Source organism: Phaenicophaeus curvirostris, chromosome 19, assembly GCF_032191515.1.
Source record: "Phaenicophaeus curvirostris isolate KB17595 chromosome 19, BPBGC_Pcur_1.0, whole genome shotgun sequence".
NCBI lineage: Eukaryota > Metazoa > Chordata > Aves > Cuculiformes > Cuculidae > Phaenicophaeus > Phaenicophaeus curvirostris.
The window spans coordinates 8,705,454-8,721,554 of NC_091410.1; the positions used below are offsets into that span (position 1 = coordinate 8,705,454).

Consider the following 16,101-nt stretch of genomic DNA (forward strand, 5'->3'; position numbering starts at 1 on the left):
AAACAGCAAAGTTGCATCAGTGCAGATGTTGTGCAAGGTCTCTGCTAGACACAGTTTGCCAGGTACTTTAGGACAAGCTTGTCATAGCACTGTGCTCTCCGAGCTCTCCAGCAAGCTGGGAGTGACTGCAAGGTCATGTACTGCCTGTATGGGATTTTGGTCTTACAGAGATTTTGTTGCTGTTTTCTTTGGGGTGAATGTGGTAAACAGCTATGTGAGGTCGAGTACATTGATTTTGGAGGAACTGTCAGATGTCGTTTGGAGAAAAGGAGCCAGATTTATTACCAGACATACTTTTTTATTGCTGTAGTAAGGATTGTTTTAAACAAATGCTTGTGGTGGGGTCATGCAGAACATGTCGCTACATGAATTGCAAAGATTGAACCTATTTTTGACTGATTTCCTGAGGAAGCCAGGCTTTTAAAACGATGCAGTGTGTGGTTGCGTCTTGCTCCCACCGTACATCCCAGCAACCATAACTCATTGCTTGCAATTTTTAAAAGGGTTGAGAATTCAGAATTGAAATTTGCCCTATAAATTTTATCAAAACAGCTGGATGGAGATCAGGACAGTCTGCGTGTCGTTGCTTTCCTGATCAGCTACAGAACAGGCTGCGGTCTGAGCCCTGCTCACACCAGATGTTAACAACTAACAGAAGCGAGGGAAGAGAGAACCCTGTTAACACCCAGGCGGTTAGAAGGAGATTCCATAGGGTTAGGTGATAGAACATACAAAATGAGGAGCAAAGTTGAGGAAAATTTGGCTTTATTCTACTGCTCATGAAAAAAAAAATCTTTTCTGTGTAGATTGTTTATTTACTGTGAAATTGTGCAAACTAGAAATGTTCTTATACAGTTCTATATTTGTCTGGTTTTTGATGTGTTTCCAAATCCAATCTAAATTTTGGATCCTTAATCTTTCTTTGATGCAAGAAAAAAAGGTTGTGGCTTAGTAAGTATTAAAATCAAATCATGGTAAATCACAGGATTGAGATATTAATAGTGGGTTTGAATGAACCAAAGAACAGAGTAGTTTTGTTATGAATGAAGGATGTCGCTTTTCACTAAAACAGCTTCAACGTCAGAAGATGTGGAAGTGTCCAACCCGATGTCACTGGTAGAAAGGAAAAAATGTGTGGGAGTAACAGCATCGTGAAAAGTCCATGGAAATGCAGTTAATTGAGAAGAAATTAGCAGGTATAAAGCATTCAGGAGGGCAAGTCATTAGGAACTTCAACTGTCAGTGTGTTTTGGAAGAATTTGTGGAAGAAGGGGCTTGGAGGGAACTGCTGGTAGTGTGGATCTCAAGAGGTCTGTGTGAAGCTCAGTCTCCAAGGAGAGGTTTATCCCTTCCATCAGTTCTAGTGCTGTCGGCTGTAGTGAGTGAGCTAAGGTGAATAACTAAAAGCCCTCAGGGCAGGTAACTGAACTGGACCAGTGAGGCTGTTTGTGCTCAACAACAAAAAGTTCCTTAAGAAAAGCACTGGAAGTGTTTTCAAAGAATTTCTGAGCATTCAGAGAAAAAATCTAGTGTGACCTTTAGAGAAGTAGAAACAAGGGTGAATTTTAGCATCCAGTTGAGAACAATACAATTGAAGTTCCAGTAGTTATAAAAGCAAAAAGATGGCACAAATCACAGCTCCCTTTCCACTGTGCTAGAATGATTTAAACCTTTTGAGAAGGTTTCTGAAATGTTTTGGCTGTGCTTTTTATTTTCCTGCATGCTGTTACACAATGATTTCACAGAATGCTTTACGAATATATAAATAAGTTTATGATGACACTGTTCTCTTCTAATTTATCGATGCAATTGCTGTTTTAATTTGTTAAAGTGCAAGTATAAATGCTGCTGTTCCCCTGCTGCTTCTTTAGTCAGTGACGATTAGTGTTTGAGACATGTTTTAAAACAAAGTAGAACCTTATTGGTGTGGTGTATACTTAAAATGCTTAACTGGTTACTCTTAATTTTGCTTTATTATAAGTAATAGCTATTTACTCTTCTCTTTTTCCTAAAGTTTTCTTCTCAATAATTTTAAAAAAGTAGTTGAAATCGCTTAAGCCAGGATTTTCCAGGACTTTGTAGCCTCAGTGACTGGAGAAAGAGAATCCCTTGCCATCCAAAACCAAATGCACGTTCCATTCACAGAGCTGATTTTTCTAAGCTGTGTGCGAGGCGGCAGGGAACGACAGCAGGTTGTGGTTGAGGATCCAGCGTCCGCCAGGTCCTGCCTCCTCCACTGCTGTCATGAGGAAGATGTGATTTAGATATACATAGAAGTTATTATCACTATTTCTGTCAGTGCTACTGTAGGTAGTTTTTCTTTTGGCTTATCTGCTATATATTCGTGCCATCCTTATGAAGAAGGTTTTTTTTTTTTGTTGAAAGTCTTTTAATAAGCCCTCTGAAAGGCTGATGGTAACAAAATGTTCCCATCCCATTGCTGTAAAAATCCCATGCTCTGTAAGAGCTGGGCTCACATTTGCTTTTGTGGAGGGTTTTGTTGAGCCAGCTTGTTATCCTGTGTTAGTGGTCACAGAGCATCCTGCGTCCTGCTCTGTGATGCTGCTGACGTGGCGGGCAAAGCCTAGAGCAACGCTGCAAGATTAGAATTGCTTTTTCCTGTACCATAATTCAGAATCAGACTTTAGTGCAGTGGTCACTCAATTAAAAAGGACTTACTTCAGTTTTTTCCCCGGCAAAGCTGTTTTATTCTGCACTGTGAAAATCATGGGATAAAAGAGCACTCAGGTTTTCGTGTAGTTTAACTTGCGTGTATCTCATTCAGTGCTGAGCATTGTGCAGAAACACACTAAATGTGCGTTGTTGCTCCTTAATTCATTATTATTATCTAATAAAAATACAGAAAATAAAGTGGGGGGCTATAAATGGAGATGTTTTGTTTTGTCAAACATTAAATCGTAGTAATGGTAATATTAATGGTTCATTGAGGTGGTCTTTGTGGGGAAGAGCTCTAAAACAGTAAAAGGAGAGGCACCCTTCATCTCTGCATTTGGTTGTGTTTGTAAAGGAGATGCAGTGGGGCAGAGCTGTTGTGTAAGGATGAAAATCAAGGCAGGAGCTCATGCATGCTGGTCTAGTACAGGGTTAAATTTCCCCAGTAACCCCCAAAGTTTTCACCATAATTCCTTTTTCCTGCACATGCACCCATTCTTGCTTTTGGGCCTTTTAATTTTCTGGAGGATTATGTTGTTCAAAATGTCTATTGAAATGTGTTAAGCTAAGTAAAATAACTGTGACGTGAGCCTTTGAATGCCTGATGTTTTGCTTGGGAAGACTGATGCCATCATTCTGGCAATGGGCTTTCTCATTGTTTCGTGTGCTTCCAGGGGGTTAAAGAGTTTTTAAAAAGGAAAATGTCAGTGCTGTGGCTTTGCTGTGGGGCACAACAGTCACCCAGTTATATGGCTGTGAAACTGTTTGACATATACATGTCTGTTTTATACATCTAATCTAGAGTTTGTTCCAGACATTTGGAGGAACATGTTGTATCGAACTGGCAGTTGCCCCATAAAAGGTGGAATTTGAATTAATTCAATTTCATCTTTTTCACTTTAAGGAGAGCTAAATCCAGGATTTTTACGGTTCATCACTAATGGGTCTGCAAACATTTGAGAAACATCTCTGGTTGCAGAATGGTTTTTCTTGTTCTTTGCGTACAAGGTAGTCTAAACTCTCTTACTGTGAGTTCCTGGTTGTTAACTGCTTCTGCACTGTCGTACGTCGCGGAGCAGCCCTCCAGGGTGCTGCTGTCGGTATTGCTGGTAGAGGACGTGGCTGACTGTGTTCCCTGTGGGATGGTTTGTGTAGTTGCAGTCCTGGGGTCTGGCTGAGAGTCTCCTGTATAAGGAATGGATGGCAGTCAGGAATTCGGGAATGCCGAGGCTGGAGTGGTGTGTCATTCCCAGAGCACCTGACTCTGAACTGCATAAAATTCTTGTGTCTGCTATAGAAATAATCTGTTTCTGACTTACCATGCTACTTCATTAGAGCGGAACAGAAGGAAGCACTGTGGATTTGCTTCCTTCCAAGGCCAGCTTCACGCAGAACCATTGGCCTGCCTTTGATGAAATGTTCTCAAAATTTTAACCTTTAACAATCAGTTTGATAAAACTGCCTACGGAAATTCTATAACCATTTTCTTCTCATTTCAGGGCCTGCTACTAGGTCTTCTTTCCCTCTTTTTTACCCTGATGTTCTGCTCCCTTCATCCTCACAGACCACAGACTGGCTAAATTGGCTCAGGGAGCAGCAACAGTGATGTTGAGCAGTGACCTCGATCCCCTGAGCAGCAGCAAAGTGGTTTGTCTGCTGGGCTGGAGGCTGTGGGACGCACACAGCCAAGAGAGGTGGTGTGAAGCCTGCATATCTTTGGCCCTTGAACTGCTGGTTCATTACTTGTATTTTTTAGTAACTTATCTCTTTGTAAGGCTTTTTATATTTCAGTTTTGCTAATGTGGGCATTGTTCCAAAACCCCCTCTCTTGACATACTTAGATTGCTTTGATTCCTTTTAATTAAATCACATTAAGTACGCTGTCGGTGTGCATGGCAAAGTCTCAGGTTTAATGTATTTTCTCGTTTGAAAATTGGGATTTCTGATCCAAGTCACAGTGCAGGAGCTGGATGACATCCCATGATGTCCCATTTACGTAGATGTTCACCTTAAACCGTACGGTTGCTTTGAAGAATAAGGCTGAAAAGATCATTATAAGGAAGAATTAGGCTATATTAGCCAGTTCATGATAAGGGAAATGCAGTACTTGTCGCTTTGCGGCATCTGTCCTAGGACGGCTTAACACAGTTTAACTGCTAAGGAGGATGTGGAAGTAATTGCTTCTGCATCAGGATAACTGGGATGGGACTAGATCACTTCATGAAATCCAACCCAGCCTTGCTTCCTGAGGTGATACAGGACTAAGCAGCGAGAGGGCAGGGCGCAGAACAGGAAATCTTTCCATTCGTTCTGTTGCACGTGTCCTGCACATCAACTGAGACATCTGTAGGGAACTTCAAAACTTCAAACACTACAACCATATTGATTCTATTTTATTTATTTAACCTGTAGCAGTAGCTCTGAGACTGTGATTTTTGTGCTTTATGTGCACACTGTTTTGCATGTGGAATTCTTTGCCACCCAATAGCTGTTTAAAAAAAATCTTCAGAGATATAAAGCTTTTGAACGTCATTATAGATTCTGGGTACGATCATGCGTGTGGCTTCTTCTGTAAGGAGGTGTGAAAGACTGTTCCCATAGAAAGTATTGCATGTTGGACTGATTTCTTCTGTTGATAAATTGGGAACACATCTTCAGGTGATAAATGAAGCAACAGTGCCAGTGAGTCTCTCAAGAGGAGTAGAGTTGTTTTACCAGAGCTGTTCCTGCTTTGCGGATGCTTTGAGGACCTGACCATTGGTCTGATGGTGCAAGTGATATTGATCCCTTCAAAGAGAGACAAGAATAAGAGGAGGGCAGATAGGAACAGGAAAGAGCTGTGATTTCATGGAGAGCTTCCTTTCGTTCATTCACAGTGAATTTCAAGCCATTCCACAGTTTGCCAGCCTAATTTTAGTCAGTAGCCGCTTCTCTCTCAAGTTGTTTCTTGCTGGTGCTCTGTGACCCCACTCCACTTTGTAGAGCTTAACCTGCAAAATGCTGTCCAAAGGGCTTAAGATCTGCTTAACCAAGTTATGTCTGAGAATTTCTTAACTTTTAAGTGTGAGCCTCTGCCCTTGTGCAGCTGATGCCTTTTCTCCATTCGGATGAGCCAAATTTTACTCTCTTTACCTTCCTTATGACTGTACCCAGTAGTTGATGTCCCTTTGTAGCATCTGGGGAAATCACTGGAACAGCAGCATTCTCCAACAGAGACTCACCAAAAGCATCCTGCCTCAGCAGTACGGAGTTGTGGGGGAAAAGTGATTTTGTCAGTATGAGCTGTGAAAAATAGTGAAAGTGTGTATTTATATTCATGGAAGTTATGCCCATCAGGTTTAGTAAAGGTATCTTAGGGATAATAAGTGAATGACTTCAGGCTTTTTTTATGCTAAATGAAAACAGGGCGTAATTATAACTTGTAAATGGCAAAAGTTGTGGGTGCAAACAGATACGTTTGTCATGCAGTTCGTACCTGCTGTGCTGGGTGTTGCTATTTTGGCACTGAATCATGTGCACGCTGTGGTCGAAGTGTTGTGGGGTCCTTCTGGAACCAAGACTGAGGTCTTAGGCTGCAGGAAAATAAGAGATCAAGACTTGAATTTTGTAACTTTGATGGGAAAATAGGTTTATCCGTGTTTTTTTTTTTGAGAGATAAAAAAAATCTTCTCCCTGATGACTGTGCAATAGTGCTCCAGCATGTGGCTGTCACCGGGCTGGGCTGGTGAGCGCCAGCTATGATGGGAACCTGCCTGCCTTCCAAAGATCTTTTTCTCCCCATTGCCCATTAATGAGTAAGCAACATCAGCAACTTAAATGACTTATTCTTCAATTGTCACCTTTAGCGCCCTGCATCGCTTCCTTTCTATAGGATGTGGTCTTGGGAAGAGTTTCCTGAGCTCAGCATCTGGCAGGGCTGAGAGCACCCGAGTTTGGATGGCGGATAATGAGCCGGGTTCTGGTTTCTCAAATGGCAGCAAAAGCAGTTTGTCACAGAATCGCTGAGCTCCTGCAGCCCCTGATCTTTTGTGCACAGCTCCGTGATATCCTGGGAAAGGGGCCCTTGAATTTGACTTTTCCTTATTGTTTATGTTTTGGCCCCATTCAAACGAAAAGGAAAAAAAAAAACTGTCATTAGGTGACATTTCCAAAGTAAAGCCATTATTTTAAGAACAAAATCCACTGAACTGGGGGAATTACTTTACGCAGCTGATCTATATGAATGTTTCCCAGTGAGATAGCAGTCAATGAACACAATGGCTTGGTTCTTCCCCTCCACACAGACTCCTCTTGGAGAGATTACTGCTGTCACCTGCTTATCGCGAAACACGTGGGTGGTTTATTTATCCTTTGAAAAAAATTAATCCCTCATGAAACAAGTGGGACGATGCTTGTGCTTTATAGCTGCTGTCTTTGTGCCTTGCGGTTGAGCCCTGGAGTGGACAGTGCCGCCCCGTTAGCAGCCTAGTTGTGGAGTTGAGGGGCTGCTCAGCTTGAATACTGTGTTCTTTGCCCACTGTCAGCTTTGCTCCTTATACTGGGGATGTCAGCCCTGCGCTAGTGGCTCCTTTGGACCTCTCTCATTCTTCCTGATGAAAACAACACAGAGCTGCTGTAGATCCTAATGACAGTTTCCAAACCAGAGATTACCAACGTGTTGCTCTTGTCTTGGGTAAGGAAATATACAGTATTATAGATTACATCTTCAGAGAATCCCTGTTTTCTCTCTTAAAGGCTTTGATTTTACTGTGATAGGAAATTTGGCAAATATTTGGAAAGTAATTCTGGGAAAGTGTGTCAGTAGGTGATCAGCGTAACTGCTTTACAGCAAAACCATCTCACTTAGAATTTCAGTTTTAGGCATGGTTAATGCTAATATCCACAGCCAAAACCTCCACCTGATGCACTTGCCCCAAACTGTTTTCTTTTTCTGAGTACCAGAACTCACTTTTATTGAAAATCCTCTTATGTCCTGCAACTTTGTCAATACAATGTTTGTCATTCTTGAAGTTTGTGGCATACTGAAAACTGAAACTACTTAAAAATTAACATAATGGCTGTATTTTAAAATGAGCATAGAGGGAAAAGGTTGAATAAACCGGTGAGTGTTGCATAAAAGTGTGGCAATGTTATATAAACAAGGAAAACTTTTTAATTTTGCCCACGTGAGTAGAATAATGAGGATAGGTTGCATCAGGCTGCCACAAAGTTATTGCTTTTGACAAGAGCTCTGCTGCGACACTGAGGTGATCAGAAAATCAAATTCACACCAGGAGGGCAGCTGACATCACCATCAGCAATTTCATGCTTGTCCATCACAGCGCTCTGGTCGGGGTTTTTGACAACTTTAATGCTACGATTGCAACATCAGCTGGGAGCAACCGATACAACTGAGCATCATCTGCAGAGGAATCGAAGTCTGGAGTGGCTTGGCTGATAATTGCGTCAGGAAGCAAAGATTCCTTGCCAAGCACCAGAAAATATCTGCCATCAACACATAATAGAAGGCAGGGACAGCCAGCATGGTCTTCAGATGCAGGAACAGAACGGTCTGGACTGGTCAATAGGTCATCAAAACAAAGGGAAAACAGAACATAAAGCTTTGTTGTGTGTCTGTGATTTCAGTGGAAGTCATTGAGATTAAGACCAACAGACCTTTTGAGGGTTTAGGTTAAGATCTCTGTTGCCTTTTGCACTAACTACTGTTTGGAAGTGGAAGGGGAGTAACACAGTGCAACAGCATCAGGGAAGACAAATGGATAATAATGGAAGGTTGAAAAAAGGAAACGATTCATCAAAAGGACAGTGGTGCTATAATGCAGAATTTGCATATGGGAACTAAATCTGCATTTAAAAAATGCTCCTTCATGCTGTGAAGGGCCAGGTAAAATTGTTGAATCGGTGAACCCTCCTGGACCACAACTCATGGACTCATCAGCTGAGTTAGATGTGCTGGAACACTGTAGAGCTGATCCTCGATAACATGCTGCCTGGCACTGGATAGCAGAGGCAGCACAGGGCTTAGTGAGGTCTTTATGCTGTTTCGCTATCTTCTTCTCAAAGACCTTCAGGTTCTGTAGTTCTGTTCTGGGAAGAGACCTTAATTGTTTTTAACAGTCATTAAAAATAGCAGTGTCCCACGGAGCATCACATAAACCAGGGAACTCCTCCTTTCTCCCCACTGCTAACGCCCCGCACCCCAGTCAGACAATCAAGCCCTGGCTGTTTCTGGTAGTTATTGGACTTATTCTCCTGGGTTTTCATACCAATGAGAAAAGTCTTAAAGATATATTTTAGATAAATAAAAATAGGAAGGAAGCAGACCCCACCTGGCCTGGTTTGTACCTCACATATGTGTTTTTGCGTGTGTGCATGAATGATGTGTAATAATCTCACACCTGAAAGCCTTGAGCTGATAGATAGGACTGAGACTGCCTGCTTATTTACCGGCTCCCTCCTCCTTTTCGTTCTTCTCAGCCTTGCGTTTCTCAATGCGCAAATGATATGTTTACAGTTTGGATCTTTAGATCTACAGGCTGTAGTTTTAGAGTATGAATTCACCTCCATTAATTGTGAGCTGTGTTTAATATTTATGCTAAGAAGACGTGAGGAGTGTTCCAATGAGCATGTTCTCCTTTGAAAAAAAGGAGCTGAAAAATTATCAGCCACTCTGGTTATAGCGTCTTGTAAAGATGCCAGCAGGCAGAACGTGATTTAAGGTGCACATTTTTGCAAATCAGCGCCTTCATAACAACTCTGAAAGGAGAGAGAAAAAGGTATGGAGGGGATCCGTGTGGAGATTAATATAGCCTCTTATCCTTACTTAGTATGGGAGTTCCCAGAAAGGATGAGTGTGTCAAATCACTGGTTCTGTCTTAATGTTTCTTCTCCTTTTGCTTGCTTTTCTTCCTTGTTTTAATCATGTAAATGATGCCTTTCATTGTACCCATCTTGCCTGTTGGCTTGAGATGCTGAATATTAATTGAGCAGCGGGATATCTGTTTTTCAAGCTTCACAGATAAGCAAAACATTTTTATATTGAAGTACTTTATTCTCTTTCACTATGATACTTTAAGATTCTCTTAGCTTTTCCTGTCATAGAAGAAAACCTAAAAAGCCCAAACTTCTGATGCCTTGATTAGGTTTATAAACAGGATTTCAGTAGCGGGTGTTTATAGATGTATGTATATGATTGTCCTGCTCGTAAACTTGGTTCTTTATTTCAACACATCAGCTTCAGTTTTTTTAAGCCATTGCGATTCTGGATTCTCAGTCTCTCTCTGCAGGTCTCAAGAAGAGAGGAAGAAGCAGGCTTTTATCTTTCAAAGGACAGTTGAAAGACTTTTTGTTATTATTTGGCCTCGCTTCAAAAAAATGCACTTTTGAGTCTGACAAACTAGCTACTACATAGGCATCTTGAACTTAGCAGAGTAAAAATGTTTTTGAAGTACTGGGGTTTTTTAACAGGTTTTTTCCCCCACACATAGCAGTGTGCTCTGATTTACTTGCTTGCAGAGCTGTCGAGCTGGGAAGGGTAACGTAGTGTCCACAGCTGAAGTTGTGTGATGAGATTGAATATCGAATTTTTCCAAAAGCAAGGATTGGTTGCCAAGGGCTGTTGATCACTTTTCCCCTCTTTCTACGCAGCTGTGTGAATGTCATTCCTGGGACTTTTGTGCAGTTTTATCTTAAGAATGGTATTGTCTTAAAGCATAAGCATTATTTTAGATTATTATATTTCACAACCCTTCCTGAGGGAGGGTCCACTCCACAGTCTGGAGTAACCTGAAGCCTGATCTTAAATGCTACTCGTTAATAAGTTAATTTAGAAGGATGTTAGTGTTAAGTTCATCGAATCATAGAATGGTTTGGGTTGGAACGGACCTTAAAGATCATCCAGTTCCAGCCCCCCTACGATGGGCAGGCTTCTATTATTTCTGTCTTATTAATAAAAGGGGAACTGACTAGTCCAGGCTTAAGAAGAGGATGAGCCTGCTGCTGTTCTTATTCCATGACGGACAGCTGTCTGAACCTCTCCTCTACCCTGTTTTGTTCCTTTTTAAGGCATGAAGCACAAGCTGTGTCCTTTTTCCAGATGGGAGGAAAGGAACATCTCAGAGTGAGATTCAACATTTACAAATATCAGATTTACAAAGTCTTCTGTATTTAAGAGAAAATTTTGTTCAGCTGGAGATGTACGGGGTATGAACTTGAGGATTAAGAGAGTTGTGCAGGGTTATTTTTGAGACGGGCCAATGCTGAAAACACATTTGACCTTCCAAAGGTATTTTACATGTCAATAATCCCTGAGTGAAACAGATCGGAGTTCAGAGATGCAATAAACTCAAACCTGTGTTGTTGTCGTATGTTCAGTCCCACACACCAGGAGCACGCATATTTTGTTTATTCAACTCTATAGTAAATGTTTTGTGTTTTTATTTTCCAACTTCACCAATTTATATACACGCTCCTATCTTAACCAGGTGCCTGCATATTAAATACATTTGCTTTTACACTTAAAATGATTATCTTACATTTTATGTTACTAGGCCAGGTACAAGCAGAGTCTTGATCCTACGGTGGATGAAGTTAAGAAACTGTGCACATCTCTACGTCGCAACGCCAAGGAAGAGCGGGTACTTTTCCACTACAATGGACACGGTGTCCCCAGGCCAACAGTAAATGGGGAGATCTGGGTCTTCAATAAGGTGCGTCTTTGCAAAATGGTGTCGAAGAGATGAGTCTTTGTCACCGCTGTGTAAATCCTTGACGTGTTCTGATGGAGAATGATTGAATTTTCATGGTTTAAAATGCATTCGCAGGTGTTTGTTTGGTTCCATGCTGAAAGCTGTTTGCTTTATTCGTGTTCTTGAAGATCTATGACACCAAACAGGATGTCCTGCTTCTCCCAGTGGGGTGGGAGGGTCTTCTCACAACTGCACTAAAGCGTATTTGCCAACCACTGAAAAGCCAGCTCCTTCTACTTGCTTCATCTGCATCTCAGAGTTAGCACCCTGGCTCTGCCACATCTGGTGTAAACAGTGAGGCAACTAAGGCTTTGCTGCCTTACAATACTGACTGATTTTTAAGTTTTTACCATGAAGTTTATACTTAAAATGCCTGCTAACTCTGAACATCCCTTGTTTAAACTACCTAGAGATATCACATGAGGTCAATAAACCATGTGGCTAGCTCTGCTTCCAGCGCAATGTGTACTAAAGAGTCTCTCAATAGCATAGAATCACTATCTCTTACTTTTTGAAAGACTTTTGTTACGCCTGCTTAGCCATGGTTTGTAGCTATAATTTGTATAGCTATGCAGATCACATGCAACACCCTTTGAGTGATACTAAGTGTGAGCTAAGCGCGCTTTGCTTTCCCTTCAGTTAAACTATTTGGTGTCTACTAAGGGTAACTGATTTAGAATGGAACCTTTGGAAATAGAGAGATATTGCTTATAGCTGAAAAGTACATTCAGCCGACACAGGACTGCATTCATTATTATAGATATGCTCCTATTTTACTTCGGGGGCTTATTGAGCTTCTTTTCTCATATTTCACACATATTATTTTTATAATTGAATGAGCATTCACTGGTAATTTGAAAGAGCAGGGTAGAAAAGAAGGGGAGAAAGTGCAAGAGGGCATCACTTTATTCTGGTGCATCTATATTGGAGGCTTGATTAGTATGCAGAGCAATAAACAATTGGTCTGAATACTAATTCATTTTGAAACAGAATTTGATGTTTAAGAACAAATAGGAGTGACCTTCTTCTTACTTAACAGCCAGTGGGTAATAAATAAGCCAGAAAGAAAGCTGGGCAGAATGTTACGCGTGGAAGAAGAGGAAATTACTGCTCAATGAAGTTGTGTGTTGTGCCAAATGCCTTATTAAGAGCTTACTTAGCTGGGTATTTGCCAGTAGCATCAGCTGGGGTGATGCAGTGTGGGCGCCACTGGTGAGGAGGAGGAGCTGAGGTCTCTGATTTCTCTTACAGAGAAAAACAGATCTTATTGTCATAGGGCTTGATGAGGCAAGTTGAAACCTAGTAATTTTTGCAGGATGTTACCAAATGCTGCCTTTTTTAGGGGAAAGAAAGAATCAGAAATGGAACTTTTGTTTTAAGCAAAGGCTTAAATTTAAGGAAATGCTGGCAGGGCTGGGGGAGATCATCAGTGTTTAGAAATCAGTCCTAAGGAATTCAGTCTCTGATCTAAGCAGAGGGCCTAATGAGGCTCAGAATTATAGCCCTCTTGAGTTGAAATAGGAGAGGTACTGAAATTTGACTGTGCTGACATTTACAAATGAGATTTAAGGTGCTCGTGCGTGCACTTGCAGTCTCAGTTCTCGGAGCCTGAAGGCAGAGCTGGAAGGGACCTTGTGAGGGGCCAAAAGGAGTGGAACAAGCTTTGTTAGGGAGCGGCAGGTACAGGCTAACCGATGTTTGCCAAAGCACATACAGTGTTTTGGATATTTCCTGACTTCCCGTGGGCCAGGCTGTGCATCTTTCTTGCATTCCCAGGATCACTGGTCCCAGTGAGACTGGTCAGGCTGGCAGCAGGGGTTTGGTGTGGGTGCTGCAGGAGAGCAGTGGGGCAGACGGGAGATGCAACATCTGCTTTGATTTAAGGACAGGGGACAACAATGGATTTCAAGAATCTGCCCAAATACATTGATGTGCTTTTCTTCTCAGTCTGTAGATGCTATTTTTTCTTCTTTTTTCTCCCATAAATTTGGTGCGCAGCCGTGGTGGGACTGATGATGTGACAGCAGGGCTTCTCCCACTGCGTTTGAGCAGCTGGCGCTGCTATCCCTGTGCTCCTGCAGCTCAGCCTGAATGCAGCTCAAACTGGCAGAGCAGTATGGGTTAGCAGCCTTGTACCTTACGGCTGCCAGAGCTTTCTGGGATGCATGGGCAAACAGATCCAATGCCTCTTTTTTTTTGGTTACTGTGACAGAGAAATGAAAGCAGCTTTGTGGTGTGGTTGGTAGCTACCACCACAGAACCTGGAAACTTAGAGGGCCTTCATACCTGCTCAATTTTTCTCTTTTTCACTTATTTCCAGCATCACGTTTAAATCTCAGCATGTGCCAGCAGGGTATCCGGCAGCAAATAGATGTAGGGGGACAGGAGCACTTTGTAATGATGCTAGAGAAAGGTTGCTAAGTGTTAGATCTTCATTAATATCTTCCCTTTAATTTCTCAAGAGTTGGTATTTTAAAATTAATGCAGACCTCTGCTCTTGCACAGCTGGTGCTCTGTCTGAACTGATGTTTTAAAATGGTAGTGTAAGAATGCTTCTCTTCTGTGTTTTGTTATCTACTCTTCTGCGAGCCTGTCTGCTTATGTAGCAGTTTGAATTAGTTGATACAGGGTCTGGCAATGGACTGACATGTTCTGGAATGGATAGCCCTGCTCTGGCTCTGCTGTTTCCCCTCATGGTGAGGTTGTAGCCCTTCCAGAGCCATAGCACCTTCTCCCTGTTAGAGGGAGACCCCTGAGTGTGCAGTTGATCTCCATGCACTGTACGAAGTGTGGCAGGAGTGTATGCAGGAGAGATTAGGCATGTTGTAGTCTGATAGGTACATTAACAAAGATAAAACCTTCAGGAAGTATCATGTAGCCTGGTCGACTTCGGCTCCACATCTCTGTTACTTGGTTCACTTGACAGCACTTGAACATTGCTGGAGAGGGAAGAGGAAGGAATATGGCATGATTTGGCACTTGAAAAGCTAGTAGGTTCACTAACTTGGTCTTTAAAAATCCGAACTCGCCTTCTCTCCTGCAGACAAGTTTTCCTTGAGTTTAATTTCCAACCTTCAAAAAGGTAAAAACCCCAAACCCCCGACTTTAGAAGTTTTTGTTCTGGAGAACTTCTCTGCAAAATCTGAAGAGTGGCTCTTTAAAAATATTTGTGGGTTGTTTGTGAAGCAGTTGGTTATGAAATCTGTTCAAAATCAGTTTCTGGTGTTGCTGTTTGTTGTGCCGTTCCTTTACGCAGTCACAGAGGGATGTTGGCAGTCATGTTAACAGAGCAGAAACTTCCCTGCTAAACCCCGACGTCGATACTGAGAACCAAACATGCGGATGAGTTCTTTCGTCCTCACAGCCCCAGCATGGCAGAGGCGAGATGAGCAAGCATCAAAAGATCACCCTGAGCAGTCGTGCTAGAAAACCATTATTTAACACTCCTTTTTTCTTCAAAATATCTCATTTACATATCATTAGCAAACTTGATAAGTTATACGCGACCCCCACGGTAAAGTTGGAACATAAAATTCTTCTGTTTGAAATACCACAATATCAATCAGAGCTATAATCCGTTCTTAACTGTAGCAATATGCATTATAAATATAACATTGAAACAATGCATGCCCATAACATCTCATTGTTTATACATGCTGCAGCAGGTTTTTATATGTAACTTACTATGCTTGGAATGAGCTTGAACTGAGCGATGTTCTTAGAAAAGGTCTGTGCCAAGTGTTTGTCTATCATTCTCTCCTGAAACAATCTGCCAAGCTCCTAACTCCATAAAACTTTGGCTTTTATAAACATTTTTTCCTATTAATTTTAATGAAACAACCAAAACTTTTATATATGGGCAAAACTGGATTTTGAAATGACTTTCTGTTTCCCACCTTATCTAACATATGGTTTATGATCACTCTTGTCTTTATATACATTGATATGTGTCCTTGAGAATTTGATTTCTGTAAAAGTTTACTGGTTTTATTACAGCTATTTTAAGTCTCTTGAATTTAAATGGGAGTTATGATCCCATCCATCATTCTGCTGATGTTAATAGGAACATCACAGCTTTTGCTGTGGGCTTTAGGCTGAGTTCAGTGCTGGAGGGACATGAGCAGGTTGCCCTCTGGCTGCAGAGGGGAGGGATTATGCGGCAGCCACTGGGTGTTTGATAATGACTTTGCAGGCTTAAATGGCAGAAATCTGCTTTGGTTTATGCTTTCAGCTCTGCCACTGAGTTCAGGGTATGGCACTTCAGCTGATTTTAAACATCTGAAGTTTGATCCTCCTTGTGTTTTAAGAATCTCTTGCATTTTTGGAGTTTAAGGTGGAAAACAGGGAACTAAATCCTTCTAATTTGCAGAAACAGAATTGTTGGTACCTTACCTTGCTGATGGCAGGCTTTGCTGGGTTTAACTTTATTGGATTGTTCTCAAAGTTGCACAGAAGTTAAAGGCTGTAATAAAATTATGGAACGTCTCGTTAAAGTAATGTGGAGAACCTGCTGATGAGCTTACGTAGTCTTAATTAGCAATTTTGATTTATTGATGGAGTTCAGTTTAAGATGTTTAATGTTAAATTAAAGGCAGCTTGTTTATGTCCCTTATCAGTGAAGGGAACTTATCAGAAAGTTGAGATAAAATTGGACTATGAAATGCTGGTCGGAGTCATCAGC

At 41.6% G+C, this 16,101-nt stretch overlaps 1 protein-coding gene across 3 annotated transcripts in view; it reads left to right on the forward strand.

Annotated features, from left to right (window-relative positions):
- RPTOR (regulatory associated protein of MTOR complex 1) overlaps window positions 1-16,101 on the forward strand; it is a 147,573-nt gene that overhangs the window by 26,972 nt on the left and 104,500 nt on the right. For all 3 annotated transcript variants that reach the window (XM_069872897.1, XM_069872899.1, XM_069872900.1), the window contains exon 4: window positions 11,223-11,381. In XM_069872897.1, coding sequence (XP_069728998.1) covers window positions 11,223-11,381 — 159 coding nt within the window. The remainder of the gene's footprint in view (window positions 1-11,222; window positions 11,382-16,101) is intronic.